This window comes from Rhagoletis zephyria, unplaced genomic scaffold (assembly GCF_001687245.7).
Source record: "Rhagoletis zephyria isolate East Lansing unplaced genomic scaffold, Rhagoletis_zephyria_1.1 Rzeph_scaffold_03084, whole genome shotgun sequence".
Lineage (NCBI taxonomy): Eukaryota > Metazoa > Arthropoda > Insecta > Diptera > Tephritidae > Rhagoletis > Rhagoletis zephyria.
In genome coordinates this window covers 17,735-34,432 of record NW_016160168.1, presented here as the reverse complement: position 1 = coordinate 34,432, position 16,698 = coordinate 17,735, and the positions used below count along the sequence as shown (strand labels likewise).

At 39.9% G+C, this 16,698-nt stretch overlaps 1 protein-coding gene across 1 annotated transcript in view; it reads right to left on the bottom strand.

The window, feature by feature from the left end:
- Window positions 1-16,315, bottom strand: part of LOC108368354 (serum response factor homolog) — a 49,731-nt gene extending 33,416 nt beyond the window's left edge. Inside the window, 2 exon segments of the mRNA XM_017623200.1 lie at window positions 70-318; window positions 13,994-16,315. Coding sequence (XP_017478689.1) covers window positions 70-318; window positions 13,994-14,620 — 876 coding nt within the window. The 5' untranslated portion in view covers window positions 14,621-16,315.
- Window positions 16,316-16,698: the final 383 nt, after the last annotated feature.

The following is a 16,698-nucleotide window of genomic DNA, read 5'->3' as shown; positions in this document are numbered from 1 at the left end:
GTGTGATGCGGGCGCTTGCGGATGACTGAGATGAGCGTGACCGTGATGGCCGTAAATTAATTGTCTTACTTTTGAGTCCTCGTCTGCTATGTTATAGCTTAATTCGGTCTCTTCGAAGCCAGTCGCTGACATACGTTGATCACCACCGCCCACACTGGGCGGATCTGGTGAATTAAGACAAGTTTGTATTAGTTGTTTACCAGCCTCTGATGTGATCATTGGTTGTAATTTGCGGGTGGCGAACGTATAAACGTGCCCAGTCTCTGAGGCGACTAGCAGCATCACTTGTGTGCCAGTTAATGTAGAGAGCTCGTACGCCTGAAAGGAGAAAAGGAATTAGGTTAATATTAGTTAAAAGCAACATTTTGAGAAAAAAGTAAGTGTAAAAAGAGAAAAACTGTAGATATTTTTTAAAGAAAATCTAACCATAAAAAATTGGAGCTACCGATAACTCAGGGTACTTGTGCGCCTTGGTAAATTTAAATAAATATTCATTGAACACAAAATAGTGGCACATCAACCTTATGTTCGCCATATAAAATAATTTAAGTCAGCAAGGCAAAGCATCAATCGAATAGCTGACTGTGGCTTCAGCCAAAAAAAGGAGCATCCTCTAAGCAAGTCAGGCTAACTCAACACGAACGAACACTACAACATATTATTTCTATGCAGTTCTCATCAGGTTTGTTGTAGTAGTGCCCATCTCGGCTGTTAACTCAAAACGAACCAACATTAAAATAAGTATTTTCTTTCAAGTTTACTGCTGTCCTCTGCAATTTTGAACAGGTTTATTAAAATTTTGAATTGAAGTAGTGCACATACCGTTTAAAAAATAATTTAACACGGTTTGGAACTCCCTACATTTTTCATAGTTATTTTTCTTGTTAGTCGACCAGTGAACTATTCGATAATCATCGAAGTGTACTACAGTATGTATGTATGTATGCATCCAGCATGGTCGGTTTTAAAAAGTTTTTTTAGGTGCTGCTGTACCTCATCGGTGAGCGACAACTCCTGGAATAATGCGGGTTAGCTCGACACCCTTTTGTCGATTTTAAAGCTGAGTTAGAAAACACAAAAAGCAGCTACCTCTAGTCTCGCAAAATTAATACGGTCCAATTTGGGAAGGACCTCTCTGAACCGTTCGAGANGCCCATCTCGGCTGTTAACTCAAAACGAACCAACATTAAAATAAGTATTTTCTTTCAAGTTTACTGCTGTCCTCTGCAATTTTGAACAGGTTTATTAAAATTTTGAATTGAATTTAACACGGTTTGGAACTCCCTACATTTTTCATAGTTATTTTTCTTGTTAATCGACCAGTGAACTATTCGATAATCATCGAAGTGTACTACAGTATGTATGTATGTATGCATCCAGCATGGTCGGTTTTAAAAAGTTTTTTTAGTTGCTGCTGTACCTCATCGGTGAGCGACAACTCCTGGAATAATGCGGGTTAGCTCGACACCCTTTTGTCGATTTTAAAGCTGGGTTAGAAAACACAAAAAGCAGCTACCTCTAATGCAGTTTTTAAATTTGGTAGTCTCACAAAATTAATACGGTCCAATTTGGGAAGGACCTCTCTGAACCGTTCGAGGTAAAATGAGGTTTTAGACAAGACGACTATATGATATGAACTGCCCATTTTAATTTCAGCAGCGCTGTGGTCATCGAACTGATCGCCACAGCCCGTGGGCAATATTTTCCCCCTCAGAAAAGGAAGCAAAAATGGTTTGTTTTGCGGTGGACTAGCAAAAGAAAAAGTACCTATTGGCGACATGCAAAGAGCCTTTGCATATGGAAAAATAAAGACCTTGATACTTCCCAGTCGTGTCGGTTAGTCCATAAGTGATTTGTTACGGATGTGGTGTACTCATCACTTTTCCTCAGTCGATAACAAAGCGGTGGTTGTAGGGGAGTTATCCGCATCGTCGATTAGCATTTCCGAACTAAGTCTAGCAATCTAATCCGCTATTTCGTTACATTCGATATTGCTGTGTACAAGTACCCAGCAAAGAGTTACGTGACGTCACGCAGTGAAGCTATTCCTCGACAGAATAGTCCCGAGCCTCCAAGGAGGATGTCAGGAAAGAATGACATGTAGGGCNAAGGAAAAGTACCTATTGGCGACATGCAAAGAGCCTTTGCATATGGAAAACTAAAGACCTTGATACTTCCCAGTCGTGTCGGTTAGTCCATAAGTGATTTGTTACGGATGTGGTGTACTCATCACTTTTCCTCAGTCGATAACAAAACGGTGGTTGTAGGGAGTTATCCGCTTCGTCGATTAGCATTTCCGAACTAAGTCTAGCAATCTAATCCGCTATTTCGTTACATTCGATATTGCGGTGTAAAAGTGCCGAGCAAAGAGCGACGTGACGTCACTAAGTGATGCTATTCCTCGACAGAATAGTCCCGAGCCTCCAAGGAGGATGTCAGGAAAGAATGACATGTAGGGCCGGAGTTAGTATGTACTGTTGGCTCAAGCAATGCGTAACATTTCCGAATAAATCTTGACTTTACTACCTTGAATACTAAGGCTATCAATGCCGTTTGGTATATATGTAGTACTTTTCCCTAATAGACATTTACTTTTTTAAATACAAACACCCTGCTCTATGGCAAAGAATTCCGCCTGAAAGACACTGCAGACGTTAGGCAGGCAATAGAGAACCGCACCTATGCTTTCGTCTTGGCGCGATGATGGCAATACCATTATTTCCGGGAGGTACGTCGGCATCGCATTCTTCTCTAGTTATCTAGATATCGTATACGAATCCTGAAACCGAAGTCTGCGAGTCTCTGCTCGGTCCCAACTTTAATCTGATTTCCACTTTTATCCAGCGATTTTCACCAGACTATGGCTGCATAAGTTATAATGCGTGTCAAACAGAGATGAGAAAGCTCTGCTGGAGATTTTGATATCTATCGCTCTGTTGTTAACATCAGTTAATTGAAGAACATGGAATGTAGAAGTATAGAAGCCTTCTTCGGCTCCCGTGGGTGACCAATAAAGGTAACGGCACCCACTTAGGTTGAACCACTACAAAAGGTTCTATTGACCAGACTAGGTATTTTCGAGGTCGCTGAACACGAATCTGTCCGAAGTCCGTTTTGCTGCATCAAGTCAGGATTTTTCCTAACCTCAAAAAACCTAGCGGACTTTATTTGATTACCAAATTTTATAAATATAGGTTATATTGACGGATTTACTCTAATCTTGGTAATAAGAAGTTTTTAAGGTCGTTGATTAAGAGTATGTATTAAGTTTTGTAAAATCCAAAATGGCGGATCGAATTTTAAATAGCAAATTGCGGGTCCAAAATGATGGATATTTTTTTACATAACTTTTAAATCCGCCAATATTTATAAAAAAAAATCAGGTTAGAAAAGGATCCTAACATGATGGAACAAAACGGACTGCAGTTTGGTGTTCAACGATCCCAAAAACATATAAACCACCTGCTGTCTGCTCGAGAGAACTTTTCACCGATTTTTTTTTTTTTTTACCTTTGCTATGAGAACTTTGCAAAGAGGAGAGAAAGTTAGCGAAGTTACTTGGTCTTGTTGCCAAATAAGAAGAAGAATGTTTGCGTGCTTCATAAAACTAACCTAGTTTCAAAGCTCAACGAACTCTTTCATTGGCTGATCGCAACATAAATGGCGACATAGTCATAGATTAGCCAAGTTTTCATATATTTTGCAGCAAAGACTTACAGATTTGGGCAACAAAACGCTATTCGATCAAATGTACTTAAATTAGTACAAAGCCATACATTTTATTTCATAAAACATGAAAACCAACGGGAAAGAGAAAAAGATGCTTCAGACGTATGCATTGGCATACACACATAAATACATTAGGGTGGCGCACCAAAAAAGTTACGGTTCTTACACCGGAAATATAGAATTTATTATATTTTAGGACGTCCGCCAAAAAATTCTTTTTAATTCTAGCTCTGATCCAATACTTTTGGTGTAAAATCCTGTAAAAATGTCAAACAGCAAAATTACTCTCTGAAGTGAGAGTAAAAAGTGAGTAAAAACAAAACGTACGGGAACAAAAAAAGCATTTTTTCTTGTAAAAACGGCAACCAGTGATCGCTTGACACTTTTCATGATTTTACCACAATAAAAAGTTCGGGTAAGTTCATTCTCTACACAACTCTCCAAAAATCACTCTCATTTAAAGGATTTTGGAGAACGCGATCATTTTTCTTGTAACTTCCTGCAAGTTTTGTGTAAAAACCTGCAAGTTCATGGAGTACTGGATCAGAGCTATTAAGATTTACGTGAGCTGAGCTGATTTGAAAATACTGCAAAAAATCTCATTAGGTATTTTGATTCCGATGATAAAATTGTTTAACATTTTTATTTAGACTTTCTAGGCGTTTACCGTTCATCGGAGGTGATTTTTTGGCAAAAAAAATGTTCTACCTAATTTTGTTTATAAAAAAAACTATTTTTGGAGGTACTTCCAGCTCCCGTAAATCTTAATATTTTTCTGAAATATTTCGGCGGAAGTTTCAAAATATAATAGATCTTATAATTCCAGCGACTTTTTTTATGTTACTCTACATGCACCCTAATGTACATAGGTGTGCGTCATAAATATTTAGCGACATCTGCCGAAAGTGGGTGGTTGGACTGGGTAGATAAGCAAAATCTATGAACGTGCTTGGTTAACTACCAAAATTGGTCATTGATTTAACATTTTGCGTGGATGTTGGCAGAGTTTAGGGCACCGGCATAGCGCTATGAGTGCGGGGGTTGACGCTACCACCAGATCTGTGTCCACTGCAAACTTATTTTTGTTAACAATTTTAATTTAAATATATTGTTTAAGTGCTAAATAATGCTCGTATGCCAAAAAGCTTTACATTTGGACTATATTCTCGCGCACATGATATCATCAGCAGTCAGTGAAACGAAGATGAGTTGAGGGGCAAGCGTAAACTGTAGATTTACTTTTATTTTTTATTTATTATTAATTTTTTTTGTTCATTTGTTGCTTAAGCAACCACGCATGCGTGGGTTAAGTTTTGCTCATTTGACTACACAATGACGATATGGTGCCATCATCAACATCAGCAACATCATCTGTGGTGCCAGCATGCGCAAGCGCGCTGATATGAAATCTAAAACGTAGAAGCATATTGAAATCTGCACGCCTACATACAGCGCTTTCTGCTGCAAATAATTATACAAATCAAATTGTTTATTGGAAAAGTTTTGTTGAAGCAGCAGTAGCAGCAGGCGAAACTTGAAAGAATTTCACAAAGCAATATGTATGTAGCGTCACAAAATGTCGATGCTGCTTCACCACAGCCTCTTCTCTGTAGCGTGCCATGCCAATGCCAAGGAGGTGTCATTGTGGCTGCCACCATCAGAGCCGCCGCCAGCGCAGCCGCCACGGCGATAAATGGCAGCCCAAAACATGAATTCTACATACAAATATGCACGAGTATGTGAATGTTCGCCAACCACCACCCTGCCATTCGCGCGCGGCGTGCCGGCGGTATTCCACGCCGCCGCGTCGCGTCGCGGACAGGATCAAATGTGAAAATTGTCGCACGTGCGATGACCACAAATAGAACATGTAAAACAGCGGTAGCTACAGGCGAAAGAATTAAAATATGTTCAAATAAAAGCATGGCTAGAAGCAAAGAACCCAGCAGCAACAACAACAACAACAGCAAAATAAACAACACCCGTGGCCAAAGTGGCTAGCGCATTGCGCGCTGCAAAATAACAATGCATGTGTCTCGTAGCGTCGAAGCGCGCGCGCGAAAAGGATGCCGCCAAAAGGTGTTAAATTGAATTTACGAAGGATTGCAGCAGCGCGGCTTGTCGCAGTTTGTCTGCCGGGCTGCCACAAGCAGCCTGCTACTTGTAAATCTGCGTAGCTTTGGTCAAAAGTGCCACAAGAGTAACACGAACAACAGCAACAACAACAACAACATATTCACACGGCATTACCGGCAATTGTATTCATTGGGGCGGTAGGTGTCTGAGGATGTGTGTGATGTGCGCATGTTGTTGTTGTTGCCTCTTTGCTCTTTGATTCGATTGCGATGGCGTTCGATCGGGCGGGAGGACGAGCGTTAGCGCGCGCGCGCACTCTTGCGCTGATCATTGCTTACCGATAAGACCCAAACATTGTGTCGCAAACACAAATAATCGCGTTCTAACAAATGATTTGGTCTCTGTGGAGCAAACAAACAAAAGCGTTAACGTAGATTTTTTTCACCCCAATGTTAAAACGAATAACACGATCACACATCGAGCGCAAACGGCGGACGAAAAGATCGCACTGTCGGTTGGTTGGTTGGTTGGTCGGTCGAATGGTCGATCGGACGGTCAGTTTTCCGTTCAATGCAATTGCGCGCCGCCAACAAACCGTTCGAGCCAGTGCGGAGCCGCCAACCTCAAGCTGCCTGCTGTAGGTTGCGCGCGCTGCAGCCTCTTTTGCTCCTTCATTTCTTCCTTTCATCGCAGCTTTTGTTGTTGTTGCTATTGCACTAAAGTTGTTGCTCTTGCGGCTTCTGCTCAACAGTGCTTCTTATTAAATACAAGAAAACACATCCAGCATGCACACACACATATGTGGATACATTCGCGATGTGGCGATCGTCTGTGCGGCTTGCCCTGGTGCGTGTAATTCTCATTCTCGACGCTGCAACACGTAGGACAGGAGCTGCCTCTGGCTCGCCATAAGGCTGTCAAGTTAGTGGTGAAGTTTGCAATGGAAATTCAAAGTGACGCATGCTTAACTATCAATATATCTACCAATATAATGCAAGTACCCTCATATGTATATACATATGTATGTAAGTGAGTACGGATGTAGGATAATTTATACGTGTATACATTTGTTTGTATCTGCATATAAATCTACCACGCGTCTAACTACTTAGCATTGAAGATTGGCTGCCTGGGAATATTTTGATTGCTGTCCATGTATGTACATAAATCTGTGTATGTATGTATGTAAGTGTACGCTTGCAATGATCGCTTCTCTTTGCTTGCAACTGCATAAGTACATACATAACTATTGATTGGTCTTTGAAAAATTATCATTTGTATTTTTATGTTATTTGCTCTTTATTGCTCAACTGTCTGAAGCTAATCGAACCAATTATGATGCCGCATAAATAACCACCTGCGTAGAGAAGTTAATAAATAACCTGAACGACCAAGTGACATCTGTACAAATAAGTAAGTTTTTCCTATGTTGTTCTTATTGTGACTTACTTAGCACCAGCTAGATCGGCTAGTCCATTAATTCCACTCGACAATTTCAACTAACGCTAGGCACTCGGGAGATTTGTACACCGCGTGTCGCTGTTTCAGTGAGGTCTGACTAAACGGAGAATTGTTTTAGTGGTTCTAAGTGGCGTTTGAGCGATAGGTTAGGTTAGGTTGATGTGGCAGTCGGTCCATTGCAGGTCCATTTTGGTACCACTGTGAAATACGGGAACCATTTTGAAGCTCTTATGAAGCGTAGGATTGGTCTTATTCCTACACCGGATAGTTCCGTGAGAGAGCTGAAGAAGTGCCTACCTAGAAATCCCGCTCTGTTCTTAGCTAAAGCTGGGCAGCTATAGAAGAAGTGCACAACTGCTTCTTCTTCTTCCTCATCTCTGCAACTTCTGCAATATTCATGGGAGAATATTCCTACTCTCGAAGCGCACCTGCCAAATAGCCAATGACCGGTTATGCAAGCAATGGTCTTCGAAATGTTTTCCCTTGGGAGGCTGAGCAGTTCTTCGGTTTTTTCCCCATCAATTTGCGGTCATAGTAGCCAAGTTGTTGTACAAGTAGCCTCGTCTAACCAAGACCTATCGGCCTCTTGAATGATGTTATTTCTAATCCTTAATTCTTTCCTCGTTAGCTCATCGACTCTGCAATTTTCTTCAATATATTTAAGTCCCGGGAGCCATATGAGACTGACCTTGAAGGTGGTGCCAATGTTATTTAGGGCTGCCAGGCATTCCTGTGCAGCCTTTAATCTTAGCATTACCGCGTTTATTAATCTGATGGCCGCTTGGCTATCCGAGAAGATATTAATCCTAGTCTTCGTTATGGCATATATATTAAGATTCACAGCCACCTCTTTCATAGCTAGAACGTATGCCCGATAAACGCTGTAGTGGTACGGAATTCGGGCGAATAATTCCAGTTCTAATTCTTTATAAAAAACTCCGTAGCCAACCCAGTTGTCTAGCTTGATCCATCGGTGTAAAAACTTATTTCCGCCCTTCTGAGAGGTGAGACCAGCAATAAGGTGACCAAAAAACAACAAGGCCCCGGAGCCGACGGCATACCGACTGAGCTGTTCAACGACGGCGGCGAGGAGTTGGTCGGGCGCATGTACCAGCTGTTGGGCAGAATTTGGTCTGATGAATACATGCCCCAAAACTGGAATCGTGAGTGTACTTTATCCAATCGACAAGAAGGGAGATCCCGCCGTTAGTGCCAATTATCTCGCAATAAGTCTTGTTGATATTTCGTACAAAGTCCTGCCGACTATTCTGTGTGAAAGACTGAATCCTTTCATGAACCAACCGATTGGACCTTATCAGTGTAGTAGTGAAGGGCTTTGTTGTCTACCAAGGACCTAACATAAATACTACCAACAACGCCAGCCTGGAAATCACGCGAGGAATAACTCTTGCCGACAGGTGCTACTTTGGGCTCGGTAGGAAATTGAAAAGCAGACTGCTCTCTTGTCGAACGAAAATTACACTATACAAGTTTCTCATCATAACCGTCCTTTTTTTTATGGCGCATAAACGTGGACAATGTCAGACAAAGATGAGAAGGCATTGGGGGTTTTCTAGAGAATTGTTATACGCAAGATCTACGCCCCTGTTCGCGTGGGTGGCGCGTTAAGAAGAAGTTAGAATGACGACCTGTATGAACTTTTTAATAACCTGGGCATAGCTAAGCGCATAAAAATACAACGATTGCGCTGGCTTGGAGATTTTGTACGCCCACTCAAGAAATATAATGACCAAGTGTAGAAGGACCTGACTGCACTCGGTACTTATGAACAACTGGCGCCGATTCGAAAAGGAGAGATGCAATTGGCGAAATCTTTTGGTCCCGGCCCAAACCGACAAACAGTTGTAGTGCTAAATAAGAAGAAGAAGTAGCGTTTTTGTACAGATAGGATGTTTTGAAATCTATTTGGGGGTTGAAGTAAGTCTAACCCGATCTGTTTGATGCCTCCTAGATCAGCTAAGCTTTCAAACGTTGTCGTTATATAACCCCAGAAAAGGCCTATTTTGACCAGAGGGAGAGAACGGAGATATCCCAAGGCAATTGAACTTTTTCCTCAGCAATGTACCTTGGATGAGTGCAGTTTTAAAAAACATTTAAAATTTGTTTATACTTCAATCTAAGAATATGAAAAATAATCAAGCGCGGACTTTAGTATAGATTTTGGCGAGGAAAAATCAATATCTAATGCTCTTGAAACGTTATTAGACTCCTTTAAAGATTGGAAGGAAAGAAAACGCAAGACTCTGTGGGGAACATAGAAACCTATCTGGTTAAGGAGACCAGGGCAATCAATGCCCACAGAGATCAGATTAGAAACAAACATTAGTCACTGAACAGTTCTTCTATTTTCTAGCGAGTTCAGACTAATAAGTTAAGAGGTCGAAGAGCAAAACGAATGAATTTTCTTTGAACTCTTTTAATTCTACTGGCACGACAGCTCTAAATAGGGTTCCAAATAATCTAAGCGTACTCTAATTTTAAGCTAGTGCAGAATTTAATTCAGCGGGGCAGACATACATGTAGGTGGCGTTAAGTTAGCCTTCTTTTCATGATGGTCAGGTGTTTGTTATTTCAAGACATAGTCTTGTAGTGGAGGCTAATGGATGTGGGCTAATGTGCATCTCGGCCTGCCGGTAAGTCAAGTTTCCAGCGCCATGTTTTGGCTACTTCTGAGGTTAAGATGTATTCGCTTCGCATTGCAGGTTGTACGGACCTTAAAGTATGTACTTAGGAGTTTTCGGAATGTACGCGAAGTATCCCAATAAAAATTTAGAGTTAAATCCGATGTTGTATCTACCACTACCTAATGAAATTTCTCAAAATATGGCCTATATTTTAGCAGTCAGATTTAAATAAGTCGGCACATAGACCGAGGAAACTCAGACATGTCGGTGACTAGTTCGGACTATTTGTAGACTCCTTCATCGCTTTCTATAAGAAATCCAAAGTTGTGTTACCAACACGGATTGATTCACCAAATGTCTGATGGCATAAACATTTATGTACAGATATACTATAGTAGATGATCTAAACCTGAAGGGAAAGTGGGACTCTGAATTGACGCTAGAGACATATTTTCGACTTCCGGATTAAGTACTGCAGCATAGGTATTTCAATCGTAAGTGCTTGGCCATCTAGAACGCAACACAGATTATTTCTTAAAGACTTATCTATCATCTTCTCTACGAAGTCAATCAACTCTGGAACAACCGTCAGTTCTTATAAAGGAAAACCGTATTTCCCTTAAGTTTAAACAGAAAAGAAATGTCCTTCATTATAAGCTCAGCCAGTTGTTAACCCACTGAAGTTTGAACCTTGTTCTTTGATTGTTCCACAGTATTTTTAACTTGAGCATTGTCAATTTGTTTTTTAAGCTTGATCATTCAGTGGAATCATGAATTTGTAAAAAGTTGAAGAAACTTTTGTATGGTTTTTTAAGGATTTAAGGTGCAGTCAATACTGTTGAAAGTGCAGTATGAGGGTGATATGGCTGTCCGTTATTGGTGTTACTGTAAGAGTTAAATGGAGCTTAAAGATCAGAGAAAAAAGGATTGTTACTTGTATACTAATTAAATTTGTAATAGATTAATTGGAAATTTATGTTATAATTTTAACAGGTGCCGAAAAGGTTGGCATTGTTATAATAAAACTAATTATTTGAGTGTTGAAATTGGGATTTTTCGACCATAATTTATCGTTATGCAACCATTATTTCCAGTTTAAATTTGTTCGATCATAATCAACTAAAAACTAACCTTAGTACCCTAAAGTAATCTTAACCCGCATCCATCGTTTGTATCAAATTGATGCAAATTTCGAAAACATATTAAAATATTAAGAAAAATAGTTCATGTTTTGAACTGGTTTTTTTTTGCGATAAATGCGTATAGATCTTTCAAGAATTTTTATTCTTATTATCAGAAAGTGAATAAACTAACGTTGGTAATTAATAAAAAATTAAACAAACTCCAAACATTTCATATCTTTTTCCATATTTATCAAATTTATGCACAACGTAATTTGTGTTATAAAAAATTCCCGATGGATGCGGGTTTCACGGCTTTGAAATTATCAATAATAATGTTCTGAAGGCAGTGTCCACACGATTGCTACATTGGGCGATTGGTACAAAATAAAAAAATTGGGCGACAATTTTTTTTTATAGTCACACGGTTGGTACAATACAGCGAACTTCTATGGAAAAATTTTAATAAATAATTTTTCGGGATTAGGATAAAGAAAAATATTTGTGTATTTACACGATTGGGATAAGATGTGCTCCAAACATCGTACAGTTCCATAAGTAAAGTTACTCTTCTTCTTACTGTTTTTTCTGGCAGGCTGTAGGTGTGTCTTTGGTTAGTGTATTGGTGTTTTTGGTTCAGTGTGTTAGTGTATTTTGAATAACCCTGCAGCAATAAGGCGTAAAGGACTAGTACTTCACTGGTTAAAATTTGACTGGTCAGAATTGGACATTTGCTTGCATCGAAAATGTCAGCTGCGACCAGTCCTCAAGGAATCGGTCTAGTGATAGACGAAAAGGACAGTTTGGCAGTGACAGGGTGGTGTTGTCCTGCAATTCAATAAACAACAGGCAACATGGTTATAAAATGATTTTTTTTTTTGTTTCCGAAATATGAAAAAGCATCTGTGAAATGCAGAACGCAATCCTGTTCCAACCAAAAAAAAACTCTCCAAAATTGGACTCGTCCAGGACTATCTTACGGTCAGTGTTGATTGAACCGGTCCTCTTCCAATGACACACCAATGCTAAAAATGGCAGTTGAATCCATTGGCAGGGGAATTATGAGGGACTAGTGCTGGTAACAATAGGGACACTATCTGAGGGCTAACCTAGGGTGAAACTGAATTGCTGCAGGGAAATTCCCTGCAAAAAATGCGACTAATCCGGGATGACTACGGGAGCAATCGCAAAGGAACATGCGACTAATACCACTTTTGATCTCTTTATATGGAATGAACTGTTCGCTTTTGTTGGAGCATGTCTTATGAAGGGACTAATTGTTTCCCTTTATATCCGAATGGATATAAAAGGCGACTAGTCACTTTTAAAAAATAAAAATAAAAATTTGCGCCTGCTGCGATTCGAACCGGAGCTCACAGTTTTGTCAAGTGAATACTCTCTCTCTGTGCCAATGCCGCACACAATTATTAAATCGTTAATATTTAGTACCCGTTAGAAATGAGTCGGGGACTAATTGATCTCCTATTATACCCGTAAGGGATGAGTCGAGACTAATTGATCCACAATAATACCCGTATGGGAATAGTTGCGACTAAATAATGCCCAATTGTACCCGATTGAAAATAATCTTGGGTATACTATCTTTAGTAAATTCTTTTTTTTTTTTTTTATTTTGTACCAGAGCTTTTTTTTTTATTTCTTTTTTTCTGTGTCAAATTTAACGTTTTTTTAAATTAAGATTGAAAACACATCGTCGGGTTGAAACCTACAGCGAATGCAATTTAACCAATTTTAAAAGAGAGTCAAGGAAAAGACAAAGTGTAACATTTTTTTACAAAACCTCTTGATTTTTTCTAATAAGCATTATGGCAAATTTAATAGTAAATTTGACAATTCAGTTTCTAAAAAATTTTTCGAGACATTCGCTATTTTAGAGGCTTTTCCCTAGTTTAAGTGAATAACTTAAATGAATTCGATTAACATTTTTCGCAGTAAACTCATTTCATCTAGTAGAATGCCGTAACTTAATGCAGTCTCAACTCCGCTCAAGAAATTTTTTTTTTCAAAATGGGGGAATTTATTTAAAAAGATGTAAAACAAAAAGTGTGCATCACTCACACGCGAACGCCTACCAGCGGTACCACCGCCAACAACAACAAACACTCAAATGTGAAAACCTACCTACACCACTTTTGGCAGCAGCAATAAATTCCAAATTCGATGGCTTTGCAAGATAAAAGCAAAAATAGTTCAATGCAAATGCGTAAGCGTGTGCCAAAGTGTTAACATTATTTTAGCCCGCAGATTTAAAAATAATCGAAAGCCGCACATCTTTACCGTTCTCACACTGCATTTTGCATTACAGTAGCTGGCACAATATTTACCAATGGAAATTTTTCTTTTGATTTACTTAGTAAGATGCACTTAAAGTAGACTGAAACTTAAAACGTGTAATTTTGGTTATCCACTGCATTTAGCGATAAGACGCCTACTGATAGAACGTTGCTACTCACGGTGTGGATAGTGGTAAAAAATACATTATATACAAAGTATGGATGTAAATACAGACATATATACATATGTGTGCCTGTATATGAAGCTAGGGATTTTTAACTTTGAAAATACGGCCAGTGATTTTAGCAAGCGGAAGCACTTAGCGATACTTTATCGCCCGAATTTTTTTTATATAATAGTCTTGCAGCACTCCTTATCATTAAGTGGGTGTGAGGTGCAAAAAAGGAAGTACCTACCTTTTAGGCCCTTTACTTGCTTATCTTTGAATTTTTTACATATGCATGTTTTTAAAGGCAAACATTCAGTAGGTTTAATTAACCTACAAGTTGGGAAGAAAAAATCGCTTTTAGCAAAACTAATATCTAACATTTTTAATAAGCACGCCTATAATTAACGTGCGCCCAACTTTCCAACAAATGACTATTATTGTATTTTTCCGTTAATTTTGATGTGAATATTTTCAAAATTACATTTTGCACTACTCACCTTTTTCATGATGCCAGTTTTGCGTTTTGAAAATGTCGTATATCTACGCAATTTATTATCTATATATTCCATTTTGATTTTGACTCGCCCTTTTGTTTTCTTGCCATTGGCAGGAGGTGATTTTTTATTTTGCAACGCTGTGTAGCTGTCGTCCACCACATCGGGCACATTGCCACTCTGCTGTTGCTGTTGTTGTTGTTGTTGCTGTTGCTGTTGCTGCTGTGCACTTTGTTGCCCACTGCCTCCAACACAATCAAGTCCTTGTAACGCTTGTGATGACATACCCGCAGCACTACTACTACGATGATGATCTTCATAGCAATCAGAGCCAGCGCGTTTGATACCACGCTGATGGCTCGTATTACCGCCCGCACTATTGGATGTGCCAGTAACCAAGGATTGACACTGTGAGCTGTTGGGCATGAGGCCACTCGAACGGGAACTGAATCCTATGCCAGCGCCACCGCCCATCGGCTGTATGAGTCCGCCCGATGGTGGTCGACCGCCGAGCGCACTAACAGCCGCTGGATTACCACCATAGATATCGGCCTGATCGGCCAAACTCAGGCCGATGCCGCTCATGGGGTAATTGAGGTTATAGCGCGAGTCACCTCGCGTAGGATCCATTCTAAGGTAGAAGTTCTCCACCGTGACGATTTTATGTTTTCACCTTTTTTAAATAACACACACGGAAGCAACTGCTGTTGTATAGCCGTTGCTGTTGTAGACGCCGTTTCGGTGCTGCTGTATCGCAGTAATTATTAGCGAATCAGGAACGCTTGCGATGGCGGCGGCGGTCAATATCACACGGCACGGCACGGCACTGAAAATGACCACTTCAATACCACTTTCTTTCGTATCAACACTAAATTTGATCAGATCGCAACACAGGGAATGTTGCTCTTGTCGGTGGCTGCCTATTGAGGCCTGTGCAATACAGCAAACACTTGAATTCCAAAAATAAACACAAATACGCACTTTTGACACTTTTTGAGGGAATCTCGGATCGTATAGAATCGAATCGGATAACACCAAAAGCAGGCGGACGAGACAGCTGCACGCAAATGTCAAATTAACGCATGTGGCTCGCCGAACTGCCTGCACATTTGATGACTGCCTCAGGAGGAATTCACACACACATACACACTGCCAACGTGCACGTCGCGTAGATATGCGATTCCTATTTTTAATTTCAAAAACTTTTATTTAAATTAACATAAATTCCAAACGACCGTGTAAAATTTGGCAATCCGGACTATTATTTTCTTCGATTCCTTTTAGGTGCCAAAACAGCTGTTCGTTTTTGACAATGCAGCGGAAGTACAGGGCGTACTAGAGTCAGTGGTTTTTAATGCTTTTTCAGTGTTGCAAAGTGCTCGTGTGCCATACGTAGAAAATTTATGCAATTATAACAAAAAAATGCCACAATTTATTATGCCGGTTCAGTTGAAATTTTGTGTGCAAATGCATTTATTTTTATTTATTTTTTTAATATCCTCCAAAAATGTTGATAATGATTCCATAAGCTGTGCTGCCGCCACTGCTATCTGCTGCTGCTACTATTACTGCAAAACCAAACGCCGCCAAACAACTGATAAGGAGTGTTTCCTATTTTGTACGCTCACTCGTTGGCAAAAAATACGTAAATTGCGGAACTATCGCTTGTAACAGACAAATATGAATTGATCTAAGCGTTTATGTCGTTATTGCGACCACCTTGATGTTCTCTAGATGGAGGCGCGCTACCGAATAAACTCGCTTTCGATCGCGCCACATAGCACGACCGTTTTTTTATTTTTCTTTGCTGCATTACGCCAAAATGGAGAGCTGCTCCAGCGCATGTACTATTCTAGTTTGGAGCACTAACGAACCAGCCGGAGCGCCGCCAAGAAAGCCAGCTATGCTACACGATTGCTTCATAATGCTTGCTTGCTCTTGGATTGGAGAGCCCAAATGTGTAGACTTTTTGCACTCTTTCAAGTCGGCCAGCTGAGTTTTCATTCGCTGATCAAGCTGTTTACCTGGCTCTCTGACTAGCCGATAAGTCGAACTTCATTCATAGCATTGTTTTTGTTTTCGTGCATTTTTTGTACTTTGCTTTTTTGGTATTGGTTTCTCTTTAGGCATTCACGAATATTCAAAATGTTCAAACCAGACTTTAATTAACTATTACTGCCAATGAAGGTCTTATCTTTTACAATACACGAATATGTACTCATACCCACACACGACAGTTAGTTGAGCGAGTGAGTGTCTATGGCGTGCGCGCGCGCCCGATTTTGATTTGATTTGTTTATTTATAGTAGAACATGTACGTATGTTTGTTTGTTGTACATATGTATGTATGTAAAAGTAAGTAATCATAACTTCGGCTCAGACTTTTACGGTGCTATTGGTTGGTCAATAGCAACAAACTCCTCCCATTGTAGGAATGCCGTGCCGCCGACATTGTTTTGTGTACTATTTGGTATTATTATGAGTGATCGCTTGGAGACCAGTGTGTGAGCAATGCGCTCCATATGCAAATGAATGCCAGCAATTTTTCATATTTACACTTTAAGAAAAGGAAATTATTACCGTAATTTAAGCATTTTAACTCGTTTAATAAATGTTTTAATGCCTTGCTTGTGATTGATTGGGCTCTTGTGCGGTGGCGAGCGTGCATATGTTTGCANTAAGAAAAGGAAATTATTACCGTAATTTAA